This window comes from Struthio camelus, chromosome 3 (assembly GCF_040807025.1).
Source record: "Struthio camelus isolate bStrCam1 chromosome 3, bStrCam1.hap1, whole genome shotgun sequence".
NCBI classification, from domain to species: domain Eukaryota; kingdom Metazoa; phylum Chordata; class Aves; order Struthioniformes; family Struthionidae; genus Struthio; species Struthio camelus.
The window spans coordinates 73,830,023-73,855,864 of record NC_090944.1 but is presented as its reverse complement, the minus strand read 5'-3'; the positions used below and the strand labels follow the sequence as shown (position 1 = coordinate 73,855,864).

The 25,842-nt window shown below is 39.0% G+C and overlaps 2 protein-coding genes across 41 annotated transcripts in view; one reads left to right on the top strand and one right to left on the bottom strand.

The window, feature by feature from the left end:
- Nucleotides 1-1,025: 1,025 nt before the first annotated feature.
- The window catches only part of BCLAF1 (BCL2 associated transcription factor 1), a 27,481-nt gene continuing 2,664 nt past the window's right edge, over nt 1,026-25,842 (top strand). The window contains exons 1-13 of one of the 38 annotated variants that reach the window (XR_011140221.1): nt 1,087-1,220; nt 7,485-7,624; nt 8,737-8,810; nt 11,150-11,273; nt 12,155-13,060; nt 14,538-15,209; nt 15,324-15,493; nt 18,235-18,340; nt 19,265-19,349; nt 20,087-20,262; nt 20,396-20,561; nt 21,428-21,608; nt 25,224-25,370. Coding sequence is in view for 34 of the 38 variants with exons in the window: in XM_068938396.1 (XP_068794497.1) it covers nt 1,041-1,220; nt 8,737-8,810; nt 12,155-13,060; nt 14,538-15,209; nt 15,324-15,493; nt 18,235-18,340; nt 19,265-19,349; nt 20,087-20,262; nt 21,428-21,608; nt 25,224-25,370 (2,697 nt within the window). In the remaining 4 variants the exon portion in view is untranslated. Of the gene's footprint in view, nt 1,221-1,504; nt 1,729-2,105; nt 2,281-7,484; nt 7,625-8,736; nt 8,811-11,149; nt 11,274-12,154; nt 13,061-14,537; nt 15,210-15,323; nt 15,494-18,234; nt 18,341-19,264; nt 19,350-20,086; nt 20,263-20,395; nt 20,562-21,427; nt 21,609-25,223; nt 25,371-25,842 lie in introns of those variants that run through there. The other 37 variants (XM_068938402.1, XR_011140219.1, XM_068938427.1 and 34 more) reach the window with 37 other exon arrangements.
- Nucleotides 24,763-25,842, bottom strand: part of LOC138066753 (uncharacterized) — a 14,112-nt gene continuing 13,032 nt past the window's right edge. The window contains exon 3 of one of the 3 annotated variants that reach the window (XR_011140222.1): nt 24,763-25,755. Coding sequence is in view for 1 of the 3 variants with exons in the window: in XM_068938463.1 (XP_068794564.1) it covers nt 25,709-25,755 (47 nt within the window). In the remaining 2 variants the exon portion in view is untranslated. The remainder of the gene's footprint in view (nt 25,756-25,842) is intronic. The other 2 variants (XR_011140223.1, XM_068938463.1) reach the window with 2 other exon arrangements.

Sequence of the window (25,842 nt, the reverse complement as noted above, 5' to 3'; positions counted from 1 at the left end):
CATGTTACAGATTTTTTTCCTTCTGGATCCTTAGTATGGTGAATAATTCTGACTGAGAGCTTGTAATTATGGATCTTATGTATAACAATAGATGAAAGAACAGCAGCGACCACCCTTTCTGTCCCAGTAAGATAAAGGGGAGAGCTCAGAAGCAAATTTACTAATGGGAGATGGCATGAGCATCGCACAGGTCCTCAGGATCACTAAAAAATGGGGTTCTGTTGGCAACCAAATCTCACAATAATTCAGGAAACCTCACAAGCCCTAGCAAGCTGGTTTTCTCTCACAAGTGCATTATCAAGCAGCCTCCACGTTATAATAGAGTCTAACTGTTGGTTGCAGCATAAGCTGTAGCATGTGAGCTGCACTTGACCTACAGGTTTAGTTACCCTTGCGTGAAAGAAAAAGCTTAAAGAAGGAAGAAAGGGAACCGAGTCTCTGCAGGCCAGGCTGCTCAAACTGCAAGTGGTCATAACTAAAATCTTCCAGCGTGCTGGTGTTTCAGCACAAGCTACTCATTGGTTGCAGCCTCCATAGGAGGGCATGTATGAAGAACTTGGTGATCGAAAGAAATCATGTTATATCAGGAGATCAACACTATAAATTAGATGTATATAAGCAGCACATTACTTTCTCTACATAGGATACAGCAAAGTAACATTAAGGAATTATGTCTGCTCCGCACTTTCATTTCCTTTTTCCTCCATCATTTGGTTTTGACTGCCTCAGAGGCATAGTCCACTTAATTGAAAAACTCAGAAAAAACCACACATGTGTACCTCTTCCTGCTCTTCTTCCATTTATAGCTTTTTATTGCCTCAGAAATACTTTGCAATAGCCTTTTAAAAAAATAAATCATCAGTACAAGCTCTGAGTAGTGTGAAGTGCCGTTTCAGGACATACTCAGCTGACAGGCATCAGTCAAGACTGCGCACCCACAGCCCTTTACCACACTTTTTTGATGGTTCAGAAACACCTCAAGCAGTTTCCTCGGCTTCGCTTTCCCCAAACGTTGCACGGATGTATTGCAACCAAGCGATATGCAAACATCTGCTGCAAAAGCTAGTGCAGTAAAGTACTGCAGCTGCGAGATCTCCTTCCTGGTGCAAGAGAGCATCAGATGCAAGTGCCTCTTGATGGTGATCCGCTGGCTGAGCTCCGCTTTCCAGATAACCCCTTTCAAACCACCCTTGTGGATGGATGCGCTCCCTCCCCGACAGGTAACTCCCCAGCGGCCCAGCCGGAGGGCCCCCGTCCCCTCAGATCACTCTTTAGGGAAGCAGAGGATAAAAGACGACAGGTTTTAATTACGGCGGCGCGGGAGGAGGCGCACAAGCTGCAGCCGGCGGCGCACAGGCCTCCCGGCGCCGCGGAAGGGGTGGTGGGGGGCGTAGGACGGGGCCGCACCGATGCCCGCGTTAATCCCCTGCCGCACAATCCCCCCCCCCCGCACCCCCGTCGGCGGTTGGCCGCCGGCCTCGCCGGCCGCCATCTTCCTTGCGGACAACTACCCAAAACCAAGATGGCGTGCGGGCGGTTAGCGGTGCCGACGTTTTCCCGCCCAGGGCGGAAGTGACGCAGCCAGCAGGCTGTGGCCGCCCCCCGCTCTCTATGGTGGTTTTTTTCTTTTTTTTCCCTTTGGGCCCCGCGTCTCTTCCTTCGGCGAGACGGGAAATGGCCGCCGAGCTGTGATAAGGCAGCGGGGCAGCTGGGAGTTCCGCCCGCCAGGTGAGGAAGGGGCGGAGGTGGAGGCGACCGCCGGGAGGCTTCGCGGCACGGCGTAGCCGCGGCCGAACCAGCGGGAAGGGAGGGGAGGCCGCCGCTGCCGCCCCCTCCTCCGCCGCCGCCGCTGCGGGGGTGGGGGGGGAGGCCGCCGCGAGCCTCCTTCCTCTCCCCTCCCCCCTCGGCGGCGCTCGCGCCCCCCGCGCGCGGCCGCCCCTCCCCCACCCCTCCCGCCGGCCGCGCGGGGCCCGCGCGCCGCGCCGTCCCGCCCTTCCCCGCCGCGTGACCTCCGCGCTCCGCAGCCATTATCCTCCCCTCCGCCCCCGCCGTCGCCACGCGCTGCCTGCGCCAGTTTCCCCCCCCTCCCCTCCCCCCCACCCCACCCCCTCCGGCGGCGCGAGACCCAACCGCCCCCCTGCCGGGGAGGAGCCGGGGCGGGCAGGGCAGCCCCGACCGTTGGCAGGGGCCGGGCGGCCGTCGCCGTCGCCGCTTCCTGAGGGAGTGGGGCCCAGCCGGCATCGCTCCTCCCCGGGCCTGGACGGCGCCCCGGGGGCGAAGGTAGAACGGAAGGGGGCGGCGGGAGGCGGTCGCGGAGCTGCCTCGGGCTCCTTCCCGGCCCCTGGAAGCCCCCCCGGAGAGGGGAGGGGGCAGGGAGCTGCCGCCGCTGGCCTTTATCCCGTCAGACCGGGGCTTGCTGCCTTTTCCGCCTTCCCACCGGGAGATGGGCCCCCGGGGATCGCGAGGGAGCGCTGGCTGTAGGAATAAAATCTCCCCGTTGCGTTCGCGGGGCTCCTCCGAGGAGGGAAACTGTTGGGTTTAAAGGATGCTTCCCTATATTGGGTCAGCCTTTACGCTCGTTGGAGGAACTTCCCTTCGGGCATCATTGCTGCTTAAGCGCTTATACCTTATACTCTGTTTCGACTTGCTTCCGTGCATGTTAATGACCGTGTTTCGAAAATACCAGCAAAAGCTGGCGTGGGGTTGGAGTGGCTTTTGTGCCCTTTGCTGAAAGGAGCTGTTATATTTCCAGTGATGAACATGCTTCGGTATAAAACCTTTGCAGGATATTGCCCTTTATTTGTTTGTAAACCTCCCCCCCCCATCACCTTTCATTTTCTTAGAAAACAAGAATCTCAATTCTATATGTCAGGATGATCATCTACTAAGTCAGTACAACTTGTCTCTTGTTTATCGCAGAGATCAAAGTTTTATCCTAAGAGTAGCAGTTAAATTTTGCTATAGAAAAAGCAAGGGGCATGCAAAACAAAAGAATTTTTGACACAGGAAGTAGTTACTTCTTGAGTAATGGTTATTTTAGGATAAATGTATAAAAACATTCCTTAGAGTAGTTGTCCTCAGAGTGGGAGGAGTTAGTTTGGTGTGTGGGATTCCAGGAAAAAGCTGTCTAGCTGTTGTCTTTCTCCTCCTTCCTCCTCTTTCCTGTCTCAGATAATCTCATTGTTGATTGGGGGGAATAAGAAGGGGGCAAAGGCAGTGTGGCTCAAAGGTGCACTCTGAGCATGCAACTTCTTGTGGCAGAGGGTGGGAATTTCTTCCTCCTACTCATTCCCTTTCCGTGTGGGCTGCGCTAAACGGCAGGAAGAGCTTTGCTGTGACAGAAGTATCAGTGCTATGGGTGTGACTGCTTTCCTCGTGAGAGCTGGCTCCTTGGGCAAGGCTGCCGTGGGCTTGGCTGTGAGGAGCAGTTGCACAGGTGAAGGCTGTGGCTGAAGGAATCTTCACCCTTTGGCGCTTTTCGTGGGGGAGGGGAGATGTGTACGGGGGAAGGGCCTGTTGCCATTGGGGATGCAGAAGACTTGTAGTGGCTGCACGAATTCGGAGAGGGTCAGCAGTGAGCTCTTGGAAGCTAGGGTGCACGTATTTAGGGAGGTGCACAGCATGGATTGTTAGATTCAGGCTGGTGGTAAAAGAGATTGGTCTCTAGCATTTCTCAAGCCTCTACACGACATTTAGGGGTTTGCTTACAAGTGGCGGAGGTGGGTGAACGAAAGTCAGTACAGTTGTGACTCAAATGCTTTCTTCAATAGTTTGGCTGTGAGTTTCTGCCAAAGGTGATATTCACTAGTAAGAAAGAAGAAAAAAAAAAAAAAAAAGATGTTACCTTGTCTGTTGTGCTCGCATTGGCCCCCATGCAACCCTGTGATAAACTAGATCTAGAAGGTGATGTGGTTAAAATACTCCTCTCTCTCTTTCTTTCTTCCTCCTCTCTCTCTTTCTTTCTTCCTCCTCTCTCTCTTTCTTTCTTCCTCCTCTCTCTCTTTCTTTCTTCCTCCTCTCTCTCTTTCTTTCTTCCTCCTCTCTCTCTTTCTTTCTTCCTCCTCTCTCTCTTTCTTTCTTCCTCCTCTCTCTCTTTCTTTCTTCCTCCTCTCTCTCTTTCTTTCTTCCTCCTCTCTCTCTTTCTTTCTTCCTCCTCTCTCTCTTTCTTTCTTCCTCCTCTCTCTCTTTCTTTCTTCCTCCTCTCTCTCTTTCTTTCTTCCTCCTCTCTCTCTTTCTTTCTTCCTCCTCTCTCTCTTTCTTTCTTCCTCCTCTCTCTCTTTCTTTCTTCCTCCTCTCTCTCTTTCTTTCTTCCTCCTCTCTCTCTTTCTTTCTTCCTCCTCTCTCTCTTTCTTTCTTCCTCCTCTCTCTCTTTCTTTCTTCCTCCTCTCTCTCTTTCTTTCTTCCTCCTCTCTCTCTTTCTTTCTTCCTCCTCTCTCTCTTTCTTTCTTCCTCCTCTCTCTCTTTCTTTCTTCCTCCTCTCTCTCTTTCTTTCTTCCTCCTCTCTCTCTTTCTTTCTTCCTCCTCCTCAGTTAGAAGAGAAACATGCTTATGTTTGTCTATAGCTGTCCTTTTATATAAAAGGACCAATCAAATAATATTTTTACAGAGCTGATTTTGCTAATACTAGGATGCTGACTTTTGCTTAAATCTAGATATAAATTTTACATCCTTTTCTATAAAGGAATGATTGCACTTGAAACAAATATTTTTTCCTGTCAGTTGAAGTTTCGTGCTGTAATTCTTACCTGAGTCTATTTTGTCCTTTTAACTGAATATAATGAAGATGGTGTTATATATGAAGAACATAAAACTGGGAAAATGTATTTGCCAGCTCTTGTTCTGTGCATTCCAAGCTAATTTGGGCAAATTTGACATTGTCTAAAATCCTGTAAATAATAAAATACAATATTATCCCAGTGGTGTGGGTTTACAGTCACTAATGAAACACTTTCTATTCTTATTTGTGATGTGCCACTATTAAGCCTGTGGACATAGAAAGAAAACTTACCTATTTCGTGGCAGATGTACAAGCGCTGAATAGATGCCTTAACGCTATTGTCTTGGTAATACTCACTTCTTTCTAACTCAGTGTATATTATGAGAGAAAGTTAAAAATACTGTGGGTTTTTGGAAGGATTTCCTATACCATGTTGTTTCGTCCTTATTTCTTTTGAAGCCTTAAAGGAAACTGCATTTTGGCAACAGCTTGTAAATTTCTTTAATAAGATTTTGACTTAAGCCTTACTGACAACTTTCAAGTAATGTTTAATCAAAGGACATATAGGCTACTAAGTATAAATGAAGGCTAGCTAAAATAACGGAGCAAAGAGGAAGTGGTGTTTTGCTGGTGTAAATGGAGATAAGTACCTTAATGTGTTGAGAAACATCCACATGGTTACGAGAACTTTTAAAATAGAACATATCTGTTAGACACACTATCTGCTATGTACTCTGAGAGAACTTAAACACCAGTGGTGTAAACAAGCTTTTAAAAGTAATTGTTAAAAGAAAGCTATTTCCAATTCTTTTTTTTAAATACAAAATGTTAATAGTGAAATCTGCTTCCTCATTATAATGTTGCTTGCAGTGAGATAAACCTGATATAGTTGTGTATATGTTGTTTTTGCTCTCTGATCGCCGCTTACTGGCTGAGGCTGATGTAAGACACCCAAAAGTCCTGCTATTATGTGTTCAGGAAACTGTTCTTGGCTCCCTCTTTGGTCACGAATGCAACTCAATATTTGAAGGTGATGGGACTATCTGTTTTTTAGAAATTTACAGGGTGATATTTGGTAGTTCATTTATTTTTTTTGAAAAGCTGCTCGTGAGTATAGTTGAAGAGCTTAGTTTCCAAGTTTGTTGCTGCTAATAGCTTTGTCACTAGCAGACACCAGTGTACCGAATAGTGTAGTTTGATGGATGCATTAAGACCCCTGCTGCCAGAGGAAGCTACTGCAGCTTCCTTGTTCTGGCCCAAATGTTTGTGAGGCTGTACAGTGGAACCTATCAGAGAAATTATTTGTGCTGCTATAAGGGAGGAGATGATCAGGGATGCACGTTAAATAAAGGGTAGGAGAGATGGGACTGTTTCTTTAAACTGGCAAGGCCAGCTTCTTCTAGGTTAACATAGTGTGGAGCACCTTTGATAACATACAGATTTCTAAATAGGAAACTGAAATGCCAAGAGCCCGGTATTTCTTTTCCCATATTTGGGGTGGAAAGTGAGGGGGAAGGGGGAAAGAAGCCAGGTGGACGAAACCAGCAAGTTATAGCCCTAGTGTTTCAGGCGTGGATCATGTCCCTAGCAGTAATGCTAGGGACAATGCTTAGTGCTGGTAATAACATCTTGTGTCACGTTCTTCATGTACACCTCTGGCACTCTGGATCTTCTGAGATTAGTTCAGAGATAGGCTTCCTAGGGTGAGAGAGGCAATATATGAGATGCATAGCACCTCCCTTTTCTTTGCCCTTCCACTTTCGCTGTTACCTAGCAAGATATGCTGTAACGACTTCAGACTGTGATGATGGGCACAAGAGACTCAACAGGAAGAGGCTGTGGATAATTTTATTTAATATCACGAAACAGTGTTTTGTGGTTATGACACTTTCAGAGGAAGATAAAACTTTCTGCAAAAGTGAGAAACATGTGGAAGTATGCTATTGGAATTATTCCTACATAATTCTGTGTGTACACTGTCCTTATCTAAAGTAGTTTTAGTAATGTGTAAGTCAAGCTTTAGTTTCTCGCATATTGTAAGAATATTTGTATAGACAGACTTTTATTCAAGGCCAGGTTAATAGTCTTTTCATTTTTAAATAGATTTTTTTTCCTAAGTATGAGCCCTGTTTGGTGAGGGGAAGGGTTTTTAATGCATCAAGTTCTTACCTATTACAATTAAATGGAAACAAAGCTGAGAATAGTTATGATTTTTTTCTTAATTAAAGATTTATGCTTTGTCATTCAAAACTCTATTCTGTTTCAAAATTATGTATCCATAATATTAATCAATAAATTTTGGTCGGGAGAAGGGTAGTAAATAGATTTTAGTTGCCAGTTGGACATGTTTATATCTAGAGGCTGTAAAAAATGAAATAGAAGGGCGCAGCTACCCCTCACCTTTGTAGGCTTCTAGAAAAGATTTCTAAAATTTCTGTGCAGAGGTGACTGGCAGGGTTTGAGCCAAAGTAATTTAAACTCCATTGTTCAGCCTAGATGCTTTAAAGGTGAAGAAACTGTCTCGTATCTGTATCCCTGGGATCTAAAGCCTTGCCTAAATTAGGGTTTTGAGTTTCAGCAAACGCAAACAGATTATTTTTTTTAAAGTTGAAAGTAGAGGTGACGTTGAGCTGTGTTAATTATTGCTTTAAAAACCTATGACTGAACTTCACCCATTTAGCTGAAGTGTGTGTTACTTTTTCTGTGCTAAACTTCTGAATGTGTTAATTACTTTGTGTTAGCTAATACCGTCTTGCCTTTTGTCTAGGCAAGATTTGAAATCGACCAGTATACTACTGTGCCCCCTTCAGAGACTCATGCTTGCTGATGATGAGAACTAAAAACTTAATCTTAACAAAGCATATATTTTGTAGAAATTGGAAATATCTTGGTCACTACTAGGGAATGGTAAGTGGACTTCTGAAAGCAGGGTTTGTAAATACTACAAGTGCTACATTTATTCTTTTAGATGAAAGAAGCATTGAAAACCTCTGTAAACAGGTATGATTTAGGAGGCGTTTGTCTTTACTGGTTTGGTTTTAATGAATAAATTGTTGAGATGCAGAAGCATTGGGAGATCATTCCGTTTGTATTGAACTGTGACAGAATTCGAAGTCACTTGAGAGGCATTGAAAAGTTTTCTTAATGTTGAGTCGGATTACAAATGTATATGTATTTTTAATGGTTTTTGATAATTAAAAGCTGAGGGTAGTTAAAAGTTTGTTCTTTTGAGATCAGTTTAATTATTTCAGTTATGCTTTGTTTCTGTGTATGTGCAAAATAACTTTTCTTTAAAGAAGGAAATGGTTATTTAAATGAACTTTACACTCATGTATGTACCTTTTTAATGTAAAAAAGACGTAACAGAGTAATGATCACATAAATGTTGCGTAGAAGAAACCTAAAGACAGCTTTCACTATTGTCCTAGCTCCCCTCCCACTTCTTTTTTTTTTTTTATGATCGCTTTGGTTAAATGTAGAGCTGTGTGTTACAGTGTGTACTGGTCTGTTTACCACTGTCTTTTGTTCCCCCTGCTCCCGACTGTATGCTGTCCTCTATTCCCCTGTATCTCTCTCTGGCTCTCGTTTGACCCGTTTCACTAGCCAGTTCAATTTGATAGCCTAGCCACATAAAAGTGTCTTCTGGAATATCGAGAGCCTATTCATTGAAGGACCTGAAGAGTCAGGGCTATTGTGAAGTGAGGATGGTGAGTTGTACAGCCAACTGTAAGCAAGGCTGAGGGAGGAGTGATCAGGTATGGAAGGGGAGTGGGATTTAACCCTTCTTTGCAGCAGCTGTTAGCTGATTGGGATTTAACCCTTCTTGGCAGTGGCTGTTGAGCTGATTCAGTCTTAGCATGTAACACCGAGTCCAGCAGTAAATTTGCCATTTCTTGTGTGCTGTCTCTTTATGATTGAGATTAATGTTTGAACCCATTTAAGGAAATTGCCTTTCTACCTTTGAGCCCAGCCCTGTAATAAAAGTGTATGCCTATGACTTCTCTTTTTCTGTTATATAGGGATCAGAATTGCTGAAAGCACAAATAGAGAATCGTAAAATAACCACTTCATTGGCACCAACTAAAAGTTTGAGGTAAGATTAACTTAATTCTGTTTTTAAAAGTTCTGATTCAGCCCAGTCATGTGAAATGAGAATTGATTCTGTTTTTCTAAAATTTATGCTTGTGATTTAAAAACAAAAACCTGAAATACATACATCTTTCTGAAATTATTGTTCCATATGGCATATAAAGGTTAACTAATGAACAGCCTATACCTACTTGTCCCATGTAGAATGCACATGTACAAACATTATTTGTTAAATACAGTGAAAATCACAGATTTATTTTCCTTTAAAGCGGAGATTGAGTTGTGCTGTAAACTTCCGCTGCATATATGGAATTTGGCCTGAAAATTGCTTTATGTTCCCAGTAACTAGAGGCTTTTTTTCCGTCATACTTGGAGAAAATTGACATACTTCATGTCTTACAGTAATTTAAACACTCCAAATGTCTGTATGGCCTATGAGCAGATGGGCCTAAGGGATTTTAAGGCACTTTCTGTGAGAGTAATTGAACACAATGAATGAAAGCCACCTTATATAAGTTTGCTTTTTAGTGGAGCAGTTTAAAGACAGCATGCAACACGTTCTTCTCCAAAGTAAAAGAATTTTTTCTTTAGATCGGTTAAATGGAAAATTAATGCAGGTTAAGGTTAATTATTTTGTTGTTGTTGGGTGAGTTTCAGCTGCGATCAGATCTCTCTGGGGCCTCGCAAATGTTTGTGCTACCATGGTGAGGAAAGTGGTATGGTACAGGAATAACCAATACTAGGAGAAAGATTGGTCTACTTTTTTCTTTTGGATTAGCTTATGCTTGCCTAAAATCTCTGAAATTTTGTTAACTTTAAGTTACAGTGTTGCTTGTTTGCTTTGTCTTAGCATAATTGAGGTAACTCCCAGACCACAAGACAGTTTTATATTTATTTATATATATATATATATATATATATATATATATATAAATATATAAACATATATCTGCAAAAATCACTTGTGACAAACAGTGCTTGTGATGTTGAACTTTTATTTTCAATAGGATAGTTTTAGGCTTTTATGTTTGTTTGTAATATAAAAGCTAAAGTTTTAGGAGTTATTAAACAAAAAAGGAAAACACAAACAGTGATAATTTTGAACACTGAGCATACTAAGGCCTGAAAATGTAATTACTTGTCAACAGTTTATATTCAGAAGGTCATCTCATGTGACCCATTTCTTTTGAAGCTGGACAGTCTCAAAAGAACATGATATTGAGGCAAAGTTGTTATTAATTAAATAAAATTGGGGAATTTCAGGCACTGATCTGGAAAGAAAAGAACGAAGGTGTACTTTTTTCTTTATGACTAGCAATAGTTATCAATATTTATTACAATTATAAATAACAAATTTTAGGTTATATATGGGATTTTAACAATATCTAGTTTAAAAAGTTAGCTTAACCTAGGAAGATGCATGATGAGTGTGTTGACAGGTGGAAAATCGGATCAGGCTAATTAGATTTAATACATGTATTTAAGAGAAGTAATACTCCTGGCTCAAACCATCAGCTGCTGGACAGAATACTTCAGGGCTTTTTCCTTGCTTATATAAAATTTGAATATAGTAGGCTATGAAGTTCTGGATGGATTGGTGTGTTGGAAACGCAAGAAATTTATAAACCGAATAGATAGCAAGGATTTTGTGTTTTTATATATTATGTAAGAATTAGTTCAGAAATGGAATAAACAAATGCTGAGCCAAGCAGATATTTTTTTTTCTTTAATGCTAGTACAGATGCATGGATTGTAAGAGATCTTTTTGCTGCGAGTAGGAGGGAAAAATCAGTTTTCATCTTTACACAGTAGTTTTAGCCTAAATTCTGGAAAGGTCAAAGGTTTCACTTGAAAAAAAACTTTAGGCGGTTCTGACAAAAATGTTTTAGGTTATAATTAAGCTTAACTGTTAAAATTACATAAAATTAGTAGAAAATATATATTCATTAGCAAAAACTAGATTTATAATAGTCCAAGCTCCCATTATTTCTTGCCTTAATTTGCAAAAATTTTTTCTGTTGCTACCTCTCTCCTACTTACAGGATCAGTTTCCAGTTAAACTTGGGAAACCCTTTATTGATACGCTTTTTGTTTTCACACAAGCTGCTTGCTATAGCTGTGTTAAATAAGTCTTCAAACTGGGGTACATTGAGCTTTTGTAAGTTACTAATAAATGTACTCTTATCCTCTTCGAAGGACTTTGTTTAGGAAGTTCTGTGCCTCTTTCTGATAATCTCATTTGATAATATAAAAATCTTGTTCATTTGTATGATTTACATGGACTCTAAATAGCCCCCTCCCTTTTTTTTTCCCTCCCCCCCCATTGCTTTTCCTTTTGGGAAGGAGTATATCTACTGGGAAAAATGGGGCGATCTAACTCTAGATCACATTCTTCAAGATCAAAATCCAGATCTCAGTCCAGCTCTAGGTCAAGATCCAGATCACATTCTAGAAAAAAGAGATACAGGTAAATTGATATCTTACTGCATGAAAAGTTGGTTTAGTATATTGGTTTTTTTGTCTGGAAACTTATTTTTTCACTTGCATAATGCTTTTGCAAAAGTCGACCTGGGATCTCCTTTCATTTTAGGCGATAGGTAAATTCTGCTTTGGATATAATTTCTGTTAACTGTACTGTTTTGCTTTTTTCCTGTATCTCAAGAAAGTTTCAGAATGCTATGGTTCTTCCTGATTTGTGGTTTGTTTGATTTTCCTCTTCATATGATGTTTTCTATGTCCAATCTCTTTCTGTGATTTGTTCTGTCTTTCTCATGTAGCTTTTCACATCTGGAATAAATTAAGGCTCAGCAGACAAGCTTTGCTATATCTCACTGATTTTAATCACCTTCTCAGTTGCCTTCAGCCTTTTCTTCTTTCTTGCTAGTGGATATTACCAGCTCCCATAATGGGAGTAGCTGAATTAAATATTCACGGCCTCATCAGCTGCTGCAGTCCACAGGCTGGCATATTAAATTAAACTGGAGGTGATGTAAGTTCATAACTGTGAACTGTGGTGGCTGAAGTACTGAAAGCTGTGCTGCTGAGTGGTCATCTCTAATAAAGTCTTAGGGCGGGCCACTGAGACTGGTGATAAATTCGGCATCACCTCATTAAGACTAGAGTTTCACAGTCCTTAGAGTGTAGATATATTTAATGTAATCTGTTATGAGACAGGAAAAGCTAATAAAGGTAGATTGCAGAATTTACATTATCTCTAAGACCAAGACCTGCTCCTTTTATCATTCAGGCTGCATGTGAATGATTTAGGGTTTAGTATAGAGGTGCCTTTTCTTTTTTTCTCTCCCACTCCTCAATTGTCAAACGTTAATGTGTGCTTTTTAATTTTAGTTCTAGGTCTCGGTCAAGGACGTATTCACGATCTCGCAGCAGGGATCGTGTTTATTCTAGAGATTATCGCAGAGATTACAGGAATAATAGAGGAATGAGACGCCCCTATGGTTACAGAGGAAGAGGTAGAGGGTATTATCAAGGAGGAGGTGGTAGATATCATCGTGGAGGTTATAGGCCTGTCTGGAACCGAAGACACTCCCGAAGCCCCAGGCGAGGCCGTTCACGTTCCAGAAGTCCAAAGCGAAGGTCTGTGTCTTCCCAGAGGTCCCGGAGCAGATCTCGTCGGTCTTACAGATCTTCCAGGTCCCCAAGGTCCTCCTCATCTCGTTCTTCATCCCCATACAGCAAATCACCTGTCTCTTCCAAAAGACGTGGGTCTCTGGAAAAGCAGGCAAAGAAAACTGAAGGGGCTCCTTTGCAAGATAGCCCTTTGAAAAATAAATCACAGGATGAACAGAAAGATACATTTGAACATGACCCATCAGAGTCTCTTGACGATTTTAACAAATCCTCAGCAGCTTCTGGCGACATTTGGCCTGGCCTTTCAGCATATGATAACAGTCCAAGGTCACCCCATAGTCCTTCTATTGCCACCCCACCTAGTCAGAGTTCATCTTGCTCCGATGCCCCTTTGCTTAGCACAGTCCACTCAGCAAAGGACACACCTCAACATTCCCATTCCATTCAGCATAGCCCTGAGAGGTCTGGCTCTGGTTCTGTTGGAAATGGTTCTAGCCGTTACAGTCCTTCTCAGAATAGCCCATTGCATCACATCCCTTCGAGGAGAAGCCCTGCAAAGACAATCCCATCACAGAGCGCTCCCCGTGAGGAGGCTCGAGCACGTTCATTTTATCCTGAGGCTGGTGAACAGGAAACTGCAAAAGGTGGAAAGTTTCTGAAAAGGTAAGATTTGCACTATAAAACTAATGTTGCATTTTAAAATGCTGTCTGTTGAGTTTTGACTAATCTTCACTGTGCCTTGGAAAAAGCAATATGCGATACTGTTGAATGTTTTATTAATTTTAACCTGGTTATAGTTGAGCTTAAAACGCATGCCCAAGATACTCTTGGCCATTAGCTAGTAAAGATAGGGACCAGTATCCTTTAGGAAGAACTGATTTGTCCCTTTCGTTTGCAATATATTTCCTTATAGTCTGTTAAAATCTTAGTTGGAGTAGTGCATCATACTTGCTTGTTTGACAAGGTGAATTCTCTTTAAGTACTTTAAGCTTCTAATGCTTCATGTAGTTTGAAATGCAAATCTGGAAGTCTGTGAAAACCCAGATGTCATGCAATGATTTCTTTATTAACATAAGCAGCATTCATTCCTAATTGTGTCATGCAATATGACAACTTAGATGCCTTGACTTGCATTACTTAGGAAAGAGGGTAGGTCTTGGTATTCTTGGAACGTGATTCTAGTGATGTGAAGGACAATTTGTTTAAACTTGAAGGTATATTTCCAGTTAATGTGAAGTTCTTAAATTTATTCTTAATGTTAATGGCTGATGTTTTTGATATAGCAATAATTGGGGGGAAAAAAGTTGTGAAAACCTTACTGACATTAGACTAGTCTTCTCTGTTGTGACTCTTACTTCAGTGGATTTCATATAAAATGAATTATAGAGCAAAGCTGTGTTCTGTGCTAAGTAGATTTGACTGCATGATTTTAAATGAATTTGTCCAGTCAGTGATTTATTAAAAATATATGTGAAATATACTGCTAGAACACCGAAAATGTGACTTCCTCTACGTTAGGTGTATTGTAGCTGGTATATGTATTAGGACCTATGTGAAAATCTTGTAGAGAAAAGGCAGTGGCTAAAATAAGCATTAATTTCTAAATGTGTTCCTGTGTTTAGGTAAGCTGCTTCTTAAAGGTTCCCTGCTTGTGCACAATACAGTGAATGAATAAGCCAGTGTCAAATTTCGGACCTCTCTTAGAAGTGTCCAGGATCTTGAAAATGCTTCACCTTTTTTTTTTTTTTATGATGCTCTTAACCTTTTTTACTAAAAGGAATTCAGAAATGAATTGCAGTCTGAACTGCCAAATTTTATGCAACTCTGACAAAATAACTGGTGTAAGAATATGTAAAGTTGGGTACCAGTTAAGAAAGAACAAACAAACCAGTAGCCTTTTTTATAAACTCAAGCAGAGAATTTCTAGGTGTTCTGCAGAAAAGCATTATTTTCTTCAAATAATACAAATGGCCGTGGATACGGTATTAACTCTGTGCAAAAACTTAAACACTAAGGGTGCACTACTCAGTGGAATGTGTTTTCTTCTTGTTGGTGTGGGATTGACACAAAAGAGAAATGCAAGTGATGAAGTGGAATGAATGCAATCCAGAGTTACCAGTCTCTTCTTTGCTATCCACAGGTACACAGATGAAGAGTCTAGAGTATACCTGCTTGATAGGGGTAATACCAGGGAGAAGGAGGCCCAGAAGGAGAGAGGATCAGAAAAAGGGAGAACAGAGGGAGAAAGGGAATGGGAGGATCAGGAAGCTTTAGATTATTTCGTTGATAAAGAGACCGGGAAAGAAAAGTTTAATGACTCTGAAGGGGAGGACACAGAGGAGACAGAGGATTATAGACAGTTCAGAAAATCTGTCCTGGCAGATCAGGGTAAAAATTTTCCTACTGCATCTCACCGGAATGCTGAGGAGGAAGGAGCCAAATACAAATCTAAAATATCAATGAAGGGCAATAGAGAGAGCGATGGATCTAGAGAAGAGAAAAGTTATAAGCCTAAAGAGACTGGCTATGTAGTGGAAAGGCCTAGTGCAACAAAAGATAAGCACAAGGAAGACGACAAAAGTTCTGAGAGACTAATGGTGAAGAAAGAAACTCAGTCACCTGAGCAGGTAAAGTCTGAAAAGCTCAAAGAACTCTTTGATTACAGTCCCCCTCTACACAAGAATCTGGATGCGAGGGAAAAATCCACCTTCAGAGAGGAGAGCCCACTTAGGATCAAAATGATAGCCAGTGACTCCCATCGTCCTGAAGTTAAACTCAAAATGGCACCAGTACCTCTTGATGATTCCAATAGGTAAATTACTCCACTTTAAGTAAGGTTTTCCACCTGCCTGCAGTGTCACTGCTCTGTATTTAAACTAGTGGTTTCTTTTTGTGTGTTCTTTTTGTTGTCGTTGATGCGTTTTAGACCTGCATCCTTGACTAAAGACAGGCTGCTTGCTAGCACACTTGTCCATTCCGTCAAGAAGGAGCAAGAGTTCCGATCCATCTTTGACCACATTAAGTTGCCACAGGCCAGCAAAAGCACGTCAGAGTCATTTATTCAGCACATAGTGTCCTTGGTTCATCATGTCAAAGGTATGTATCCAGTTTACTGTACCAAGTACACACACCTGACAACTGCATTTAAGCCTGTTTGATGCCTCTAGTATAGGAAGACTTCGACCCTCTTTTAATATTGATTTAGTCAGACTTTTTTCTTTTGAGGTACACATAAAAGTAACTAAAAAAAATAATAGCAGCAGAAGCTAGTATCCAAAAAAAAAAAAAACCCCAAACCCAAAATGTAGAGCGTAAAAGCGGTTATACTAAGTTCCTAGATAAATTTTATTGAGTTTAAATACTGTATAAAATTTTAATTTTTGCATTGAAGTTTAAATATACTGTGTTGGTCAATCTTCTTTAGGTTGAATTTAATAGTTTTTAACATCTAAGTTAATATTAAGCAGTGCAATTTGTGTTGACAGGTGTCTTTGGTACTGTTAATACAATGGCATCTCTTATTGAGGCACCCCAGAGGTCATTTCAGGTGCTTATTAGAGGTTTCTTTTTTAGACCTAAGGAAGAAAACAACACTTAACAAAAGTTGTGCTCTATATGATATCAAAATACACTGTGAAATCTCATTTTATTCTTATTTGACAATGGTAGTGTTGGAGCCAGGATTTCCACCTGTAGGAACTTGGCAGTGGCTAAATACACCTCTGTTAAATGAATTATATGTATATCATATTTTCTGGTTCAACAGTAGTGGCAGTTGCTTACTATCATTAAGTTAAAACAACTCATTGGGAAAAATACCAACAAAGTAGATGTATTCCATTGAGGTCACAGATACTGTCAAAGTTTGATTTTAAGATTTTGATTGAAGAATTGATAATTCCTTTAAATCCTGTGAAGGCGTCTAGAGTGCTCTTTAAATGAGCATTAGCTTATAGCATTTCTTATCATTTCTTATAGCATTTACCTTATTTCACTGGACTGTTGTCTTACTCTTGTTTAATGTACTGAAATAATATGGAAGAATTTGCTGATGAAAATAGTTCTACTGTATCAGCATACAAAGGGGGAATGTGGAAGTGCTTAGTTAGGTGCCTAGTTTCAATTGTTTCTGAAGATGCTTAGCTGCTAAAATTGCAAAGATTTTTGTGCTAAACGTGTATGCTAAAGTTCCCTCAAAATTCTCATTTCGTTGCCAAAATAAATAACTTTAGGTGACTAAGGCCAAGTGTTTTTTATGGATTTTGAATTACTTGCAAAGAGGAAAGTAATAGTAGATTATATTAGATTTTTTAAAAAGCCTTGTTGGAACACTTGCTTACAGTATAATGATTTTGTTATGAAAGTATCTTTTCTTTTATTGATATGTAAGAGATTTAAGGCTCAATCTAATGAGAGCTTTTGTAAATCTTGGCGTATATGGTACATGTGTAGGCTTTAGGTGGTGAAATGTTCCTGAGACTCTTACATGTTGATTCACAGAATGCTTAATTTGTTTTTCTGTAGACATTTGTATGTTAAATTAAATGAATACCTGGTAAATATAACAGTTTAACAGACTATCTGGTCACGTTACTCAATATGTAAAGTTATCATGGTTTCTGAAGGGAGAACCTCTCTATACGTTTCAAATTTACTGTGGTCTGTGATCAGATTTTAGTAACTCTTTTGACAAATTGAAGTTATGTTCATTATTGGTGTGATGCGACCAGTCTGAACAGCTCTTTATTAATGTAGAGCTGAAAATGCCCAGTGATGTTTTCTTTTTCATTGTAACTAGGTCCTGGAATGTGTTTTGAAATGGCAAAATCCATGTTACAAAAGTAAAATAGCTGTTGAAAGATACAGATGCCAAACAGGCAAAGTTGAACCTTCTGTCTTCCTGGCAAAAATGGCATAAAAACAGAGTTGCTAGCTCAAATTCCTGTGTTTGATGGAATTATGATTGAGGCACTACCCTTGTAGTGGCCGTTTCAAGTTTTAATGGTTGGTTATGAGACAAATGCTGGATGCCGGGCGGTAAGTTGATACAGATGTATGTTGACCTGTTAAGCAGATAGCTTGCTTCATATGTAACATTTCATAGTTCATGACTTTATGTATTTCTATATTACATTTAAACACATTTGTTGAGCTGGTTTAAAAACTGAGTTTTGCTGTTGCTAATTTAACTGTCTCTGAAGGCAAGAGAAAATTTGTCAGAGAAGCCCTCAGCTTTGCCAAGATGCCAGATGCTTAAATAAAACTATTTACATATAGGAGTGTTACTTGTCTTGGATTGTTTATCATCACAACTTCAAATTGAAAAATTGTATATCTTTAAGAAATAACTTGCTAGGTCATTCATGTAATTACCAAAACATACATTACTCAGTGTTTTCACTAAATTAATTATATTTTAAGTTAAAGATGAGACGAATTGTAAAATGTGCTTCTTGAAAATATTCATGGCTCAAAGTATCTTCATTTTCTCTTATGGGCAAAGTGTAAAGAAGTAACTTAAGATAACTGCTCTTTTCCCTTTTGTTAGAGGAAAATGTCATTGAAAAAAGCAAGTCTAATCAGTAAATCATGTTTGAGTTAAATGTAGTACAGTCATAGCATAGTTATAAGTAGACTTGCAGTGTTGCTGTGCACTGTTACTTGTTTGGGTTACAGATAGTGTAAAAATAGAGAGAACTCCACATTTGCTTGTCCTTCTGATATATTTACTGAAAATACTATGTTTTTGCCTGCTACATGCCTTTCTGTCAGGAGTAGAATACCTGTGTCAGTTGAATTAAACTAATGAGGCAGTGTTTCTCTATTGTAACCAACAGAGCAATACTTCAAGTCAGCTGGAATGACCCTAAATGAGAGGTTCACTGCATATCAAAAAGCTACTGAAGAACACTGCACCCGGCAAAAGAGCCCAGAAATACATAGGTACATATTAAATTAATTGCATATGTAGATGCTTTGTATTTCAAAAAGTTATCTGCTAATATTTCATTTGAGAACCCCAAATACTTTTTCCTAATCTATGTGGAGTAGTTTGTCAGTTTCTGTCTAAATACAAAACTTTTTTTTTTTTTTAAATAAACAAAAAAAACCACTTTCCTTGAAAGAGAACTCACTTGAGCCAACTCTGGCTTCATCTGTAGCTTTGAAACAGATGTCTTCTCTGCCTCTGTCACAGTGCTCAAATATTGAGGGGCATTTGTTTAGATGACGAAAATAAGCCTAGTAACATGTCTGGATTTTTCAGTGTGAAATGGTCATCTTAACTTCTTTAGTCCTTGTGCATGTTAATTTACAGAACTTACAGCAGGTTTTTTTTTTGAAAAAAGTCTGAGAACCTGAAAGGTAAGAGGGTAGGTGTGCAGATGTAATTTTTGATCAAGCACTTTAGCTATATAAGGTTGTGTACTATATTTGATTGTGTGGCATGTGAGGTTATATTATCTCCATGTAGGAGATAATATACGAGGTAAGTATTTCTACTGTGTTACAAACTGTGTTATAATGTTAATTGAGTCGAGGGGGAGGGAGGGAGGGAGTGAAGGCTGCCTACGTTTACTGATCTTCATCCATTGAGCTTTTTATATCTTCAAAATCATGGTTAAAATATGAAAATCAAACTGCATGTTTTCTGTGTTTGTATTTTCTGCATATTTCATGGAGCAAAATCAAGGGTTTTCATTTTTAATCTACTTTTATATCTATTCTGATAGTGGGGCTTTATATTCAAAAAGTTTATTCTACTGCAAAAACGCCTTTTTTCCTCAGATTTCTATTGGGAAGAAATGTCTGAAGCCATAAACAGTCACATACACATATGGCTAGACACTGCTTTTATTTTACATTTAGGAGGATTGACATCTCTCCAAGTGCCCTGAGGAAGCATACCCGTTTAGCAGGTGAAGAGAGAGGCTTTAAAGAAGAAGGTCAAAAAGTAGGTTCTCAGTAAACATGCTAGCTGTATTTCTAGTCTTAGTTTGATGTGCTTTCTTTTGAATCTGAACTTCATGTGTGTATAGAAATCTTCAAAAAGTAGTTTATATTTTTCGTGTATGGAGTACTTGAATTTTGACTATTTTTTTATTTTTGACTTTTGAGTAAAACACACGGGCAAGAAATCAGCTTATACAGTGTGAGATTCTGCTGTATTGATAGTGTGGCATTATAAGGATAAATCTCCTACCATTCCTTTCTTCTCTTGGACACTTTCTTAGCTAATTTTGTGGCACTAAGCTGCCTAAGGACAAAGAGTAGGAGAAAAAATAAATACTGAGGTTGTCAGTGGGTGTTATGGTTGGATGGAATTTAGGTGCTTATGCTCTGCTAAAAACACCGCTGGCCAGAAGAAATGTGTACTTGGGTATCTTCCCAAACCACGTGTTATAGTTTGTCTACGTCAAAAAGTAGATCTTACGTTGGCTTGGTGAGAACGCTTGCTCAAAAGTTAAATTCTTAACCAAATTTTTAGCTTAGCTTTCTCTTTTTAGACTAAACAATTGCATGTAAAGGGCTTCCACTAGAAGTCAGCTTATATGCTGAAGAGTCTGTTGAAAATTAGGTAATCCTGTCTTTTCTTTTAGAAAGTTGAGGTATAATTTGCCTTTTTGTTTAGATTGTCTTCTGGATGGTTAACTTTAAAATCTTGTTTTTGAAATATATTTTCACTTATAGGGAGATAAAAAGCTAAGGTGTGATTCTGCTGATCTTCGACACGACATTGACCGCCGTAGAAAAGAGCGAAGTAAAGAACGAGGAGACTCAAAGGGTTCCAGGGAATCCAGTGGGTCAAGAAAGCAGGAGAAAACTCCAAAAGATTACAAGGATTACAAATCTTACAAAGATGACAGGTAAATATTTGAAGTTGCTATGTAGGTTTTTAGCTTCTAATTAGCCTTTTGTAATTGTAAGCTTAATTGCTTTCAATTTTCAATGTGTAATGGAATATTTAAATTTAAACAATTAAAATTATTTGTTTTACAGCAAAAATGTATTATCTGTCTTTTACACGGCTTATGGTGGATGAGGACAAAAACTTTGGAATAGCAAGCTAACACTGAAAAAAAAAATGACAAATTAATCTGTCCTATTATCCAGGCTACATCAGGAGGTTGGACTTCAATGCAGTACATTTCTATAAACAGTTTGTGTAAGAACTTTGGTTCGTTATGCTTGATTCCGCACTTTTTCAACTCATAACACCCAGAATATGAGAAATTTACTGATGTTTAGGTTTAACATGGGTGAGAAGGGGAGTATTTATTTTCTTTCTAAAGCCAGTGGGCTGCTTTTAAGAAAAAGATGTTAGCATGTTTCAGTGGATACTGTGTAGCAGTGGTAAGAGTTGCTTCAGGTATGACTGACCTTTGGATATTACTACATTAATTAAAATCTTGTAAATTGGGTTGAATTAGTGCCACTATGGGGTTACTGAAAGTCTTACTATAGGGTTTTTTCCTGCTTTATACTGGGTATACAGTGAATTTTTACTTATGCTTTCTTTTTCCCATTTCCTTTCTGATTTTGGTATCCACATTGCCTTCCACTGGCTAATTCTGTACAGGCATCTACATAGGGAAGCCCCGACCATATCTGCTTCTCAACAGTGTGCAAACTGAATTATGTAGCTATTGCAAAATTTTGCCTTGAGGGTTTTCTTCCCTTTGATTTCTGTTTTTCTGCCTCAGAAGAAAGGCAGATTTTAAAAGAAAAAATAGCAGAACCTCTTCATGGCATCAAATCCTAGAAAAACTGTTTTGCAGTTTGCAGACTGCTGCTTTCCAACTCATTAGCAGTAGTATAAATGTAATGCATTTAAATGTATAAGAGGAGGCTGGAAAGTGAAACTATACTTCAGCTTAACATCTGAAATATGTAACTTATATGTGACTTTATAACCAGAAGGGAAGATAGGTTTTTTTCCGTAAAATATAAACAGAGACCCCTTTTTAGTATAGCTTGTTGCAGACTATAGTACTTTTAAAGTAGCACACAGTATATCTTTTTATTTTTCAGTAAACAAAAAAGAGAGCAAGACCGTTCTCGATCCTCCCCATCTTCTTCTCCATCTTCTTCCTCATCCAGTTCTCGAGAAGAAAAGGATAGCAAGAAAGAAAGAGATGAAGAGTTCAAAACCCACCATGAGCAGAAAGAATATTCCAGTTTTGCAGGAGTCAACAGGCCAAGAGGAACCTTTGTAAGTTGCTGTTTTCCTATTCTTACCCCAAATTATGAATACAATATTATTGTTGTGATGCAAAGATTCACCTTCTCAAAACTGAGATATAAAGAATGAGCATCCCCAAGAAATTGTGTTCAACAGCGTATGATAGTATGCTTGCTTCAAAGTTGCTAAGTCTAGAAATCATAGTACTGAATCTTGCATTCTTTCACGCCATGCAGCAAACTGGTAGACTTTTTAATAAAATGCTGTCCAACAGCAGCTGTTTGGTGTGTAGAAGTGTAATAAAATAGTACTGAGACAAAGGATGAAAAAAATCTTGTTTATTCCGTGTTAATTTGCAATTATGTCATTTCTTGGGAGGATCTTATCTTTATAAATAAGTCAGATTTAAAATCTTGTGATGTATTGCCTCTTACTTCCTCCAGCTTCTGTTTTTCCCATCATTTTCAGTTTGATTTTTGCCCTCTCTGTAGACGTCTGCAGCTTGTTGCTAAATAGAATGTCAAATAATTAGAATGTACACAAACCCTGAGGCAGCTGTATGAAGGAAAGAAGATGGTATACTGGATGTTGTTTTTCAGTGTGTTCTCTGAATGGCCTCGACTAGTAACAGTGAGCATGAAAGCTTATTAATTTAGCTCTGGAATGTACTTTAGCATTGTGATTTGGAAGTGCTATATTGATCACCATGGCCTTCAGAAAATTTTTTAAGCCACTAATCAATAAAAAGGTAAAAATGCATGTTAATATAATTTACTAATATTTAATGGGGAAATGTAGAAGCATTAGGAAAGATGAAGAAACGGTAGAGGAGGCCTTGGAAAGATGAGGAATGTGGAAAACGAGTGATACCCTGAAAATAAAGTTCCATTTGCAGGAGGAGAAATGTCAGATAGCCTGACTCAATGGGCAAAGATGATTTCATACTTTCTCAGTTCTTCATGTAGCCCATAATTAAGACTAAGCAATGCTAAAAGGCTTTGCTTCGTACAGATATGTTTGATACAAGTATACATTCAATTTTTGTTTGTAATTGTGTAGAGGAATGTTTTGAACTACATACAAGAGCATGTCTGAAATGTATCTGGATTGTGCAGTGCTGACTTACAGTTTGCATCTTAATCTAAAAAGGTGAAGCCACTTTGAGGGAAAACTCAAAAGTACAAAAATATTTATAATGATAAAAATATTTCCTTAATGAGAAAAGAGGACAAATTTTATATAGTTATCCTGAACAGCTGTGTGGCCTAAATGGATATATCATTCAATGGTGTAGATGTCAAATATGACAACGTCAGCACGATCCCTAGGAGTATAAGCTAGTGGCACAGAGTTGAAACAAAAGATGAGCAGAACTTAAAAAAAACCCTCTCCTTTCTCTAAGAGAGTCAGTTCCATAATTGCTGGAAAGCCGTACTGCTTTATAAAAACTAAGCTGTATGTGTCACGAGAGGGTTGCTACTCTACATGTAATTTAGGTAGGTGTGCGCTGTAAATTTAATAGGCCTCTGCTGCTTCTGACTACTAGCGACTGCCAATTCTGACTACTCAATAATCAGTGGTTAGTATTCCCTAATGACATAAATAGTCACACCCATAGGCTTATCAAGCAAACTGATTGAACAAGAGAATCTAAACAGATAGGCCAACCTGTTGTCTTAAGTCTTCTATTTAAGATTACAGACTGGAGAATATTGAAAGATCTAGACTGGCTGGTCCAGAAGTGTCTGTGACCCAAGGCTAATACTGCATCCAGTTAACTGCATCCAGTAAATATTGCTTTGGTTTTGAAGTGAATAAGTTTTGGTTGCAATCAAGACATTTTATTTCATGCGGGATATGCTGGGAGAGAATAGCTGGCTGGGTAGGAGAGATTTTAAAGGAAGTGAAGATTTCATGTTAAATCAGTGCTGATTTTTTTTTTCACTAACACTTAGTAATAGACTGTAATGTTTAATTTTAGGGTTTTTGTACATAATAGAAAACCATAAATGTTACGAATAGCTTTGAAGTAGAAATACAGAAGTAAATTCTTTTAATGATGTTCTCTTTAGTATCTAGCTCCTAAAGGAATTTGTCTGTAAATAGTATGAGTAAAAGGAGCTTTTTGTTTCTATAGAAAAAGTACTGTCTCCTTTTTGTGGCAATCTTTGCAATGAATCGTGCATAGAGGTAACACAGTACTGGGCTCATCTCCCGTACTACTCTGCCTGAAAGATAACTTCAAAAGCCGTAGACATGTTAGAGGGAATCCAGTCATAGGACTGAACACCAGAAAATGCTGATCTCATTTTTAATGGTCTTGTTATCACTTTGTTTCTACATCTTTTTTTGCCTACTGCAATACTACTCTTTATGCCCTAATTTTGTAAAAGTTCCAAAGCTACTGGAAATCAAACTTTTTTTTTTCCTTTCTTGTAGCTTTTCTTTAGGCATTTATGTGTCACTTTCTAAATGATTCTTAAAACAATTCTTTTTTTAGTTTGCCTTTAGTATATCGATAGGTCATGTGAGTTCTTTACTGGACTGTTTGTAATCTATTTCAAAGTACTGTTAAAGCTGTCTTGGGTAAATTATGCTTGGGTGGGGCGGGGGGTGGGGGGAAGTGTTGGAATTGAGTGGGAGCAGGTATGCATTATACTCCTTCCAGGTGAGTTAGTTCCATCTATGTTTATGGACGTGCCTATTTTTTCCAAATTAATTTCTAGTCATACTGTTTTGTATAGTTACATCTGAAGACCTTTAACTAGGCTGGTTATGGAAAGCATATTCTCTAGTAATTACAGGTTTTAGGGTAGCTTGGCAAGAGAGACTGCTTTCTTTTCCTCTCAAATGGAGGCTATCTAGATAAACTGTTAATGTTTTCTACAAGCTAAGGATTTACATGCAGAGGAAACTGAATATATTACTTTTCAGTGTATTTTGAATCAAGTGTTTTCTTTGCTATGAGACTAATTTTTAACTTAATATTTTAACATCCTGTTAATTTATTGCAAAGAAGCACATTTAAGACACTTAACTTTACTCCAAGTGTCCTTTTCTTCATATCATATGTATTTTCTAATAAGGCACTTAAACCAAATTAAGTTTCAAATGAGTGAAGTATGTGGTTGAAGCTCAGCTGAGAACATTTCATGAATAACACCGAGTGGACACACTTATTCTAGCATTGTTCGTACATGTTTATTTTAGAAATACATTCTCATAACAGATAGGACTGAATGACTCCATAAATGACAGGCTCTTGTTTTATCTCTGTGGTTCCCCCCCCTTTCTTAAATCTAATTTTTCTAGCTATTTTTATCTGTAAAAAGCTTCAGAAGTCGTCTTCTGACCTTTTGTTGCAACAGACTGTTTTGCCAGGAGTCAAAGGAGATTTCTTTTTGGTGGTTGTGGGTAAATTTATACCAAAACTTGATAGATGTGTTTCAGATTTTAAGCTTAAGAGAATTGTTATCTCAAAAGGAATGCTTAAATACATTATTTAGTTTTAAAATTCGCATATTACCTTGATTTAATTAGGTATGTTCTAATTAAGAAGAGAAAAAGCATTTTGAGTAATACGGAACTTGGATTTTTGCTTTGTGGCTTTATGTGAATGGATTAAATAACACTTTCGTTAATCAGTTTCGAATTAGGGGCAGAGGAAGAGCCAGAGGAGTTTTTGCTGGAACAAATACTGGTCCCAGCAATTCAAATACTACTTTTCAAAAGAGACCGAAAGAAGAGGAATGGGATCCTGAATATACCCCAAAAAGCAAGAAGTACTTCTTGGTGGGTGTGGAGAACTCTCTCTAATGCATGCGTTTGTTTTCTCAAAGTGCATTTTACATATGATGTTAAGGAGATTGTTTCTGCCCTCTTGATACTTTTGTGGTTGTAGCTGTCAATGATTTTAGTTTTATAAAAATAAGAGCATCGGGATTTCTGTAGTATCAGATTCTGCTTCTCTTGCACCCTTCTGTGGCAGACTGGCACTAACTGAAGCTTGAGATGGAATGTGTTCCTTGAACTCCTTTTCATCAGTGAGGTGGGGAAGAAGGTAGACTTGGACTAAATTATTAAAAACAAATTTAAAACCAAACAGACTTGCACTGTTTGCTTTCCTGGATTTATTTCGAAATGGCACTCAAATCTTCGTATTCTTCTGTCTGGAAATCTGCAGAAGTGAAAGATCAGGAAAAGCTGACAGTATTTGTGGATGGATGTGGGTTGTCTCTGATATTAGCAGCCCTGCTGCTCTCAG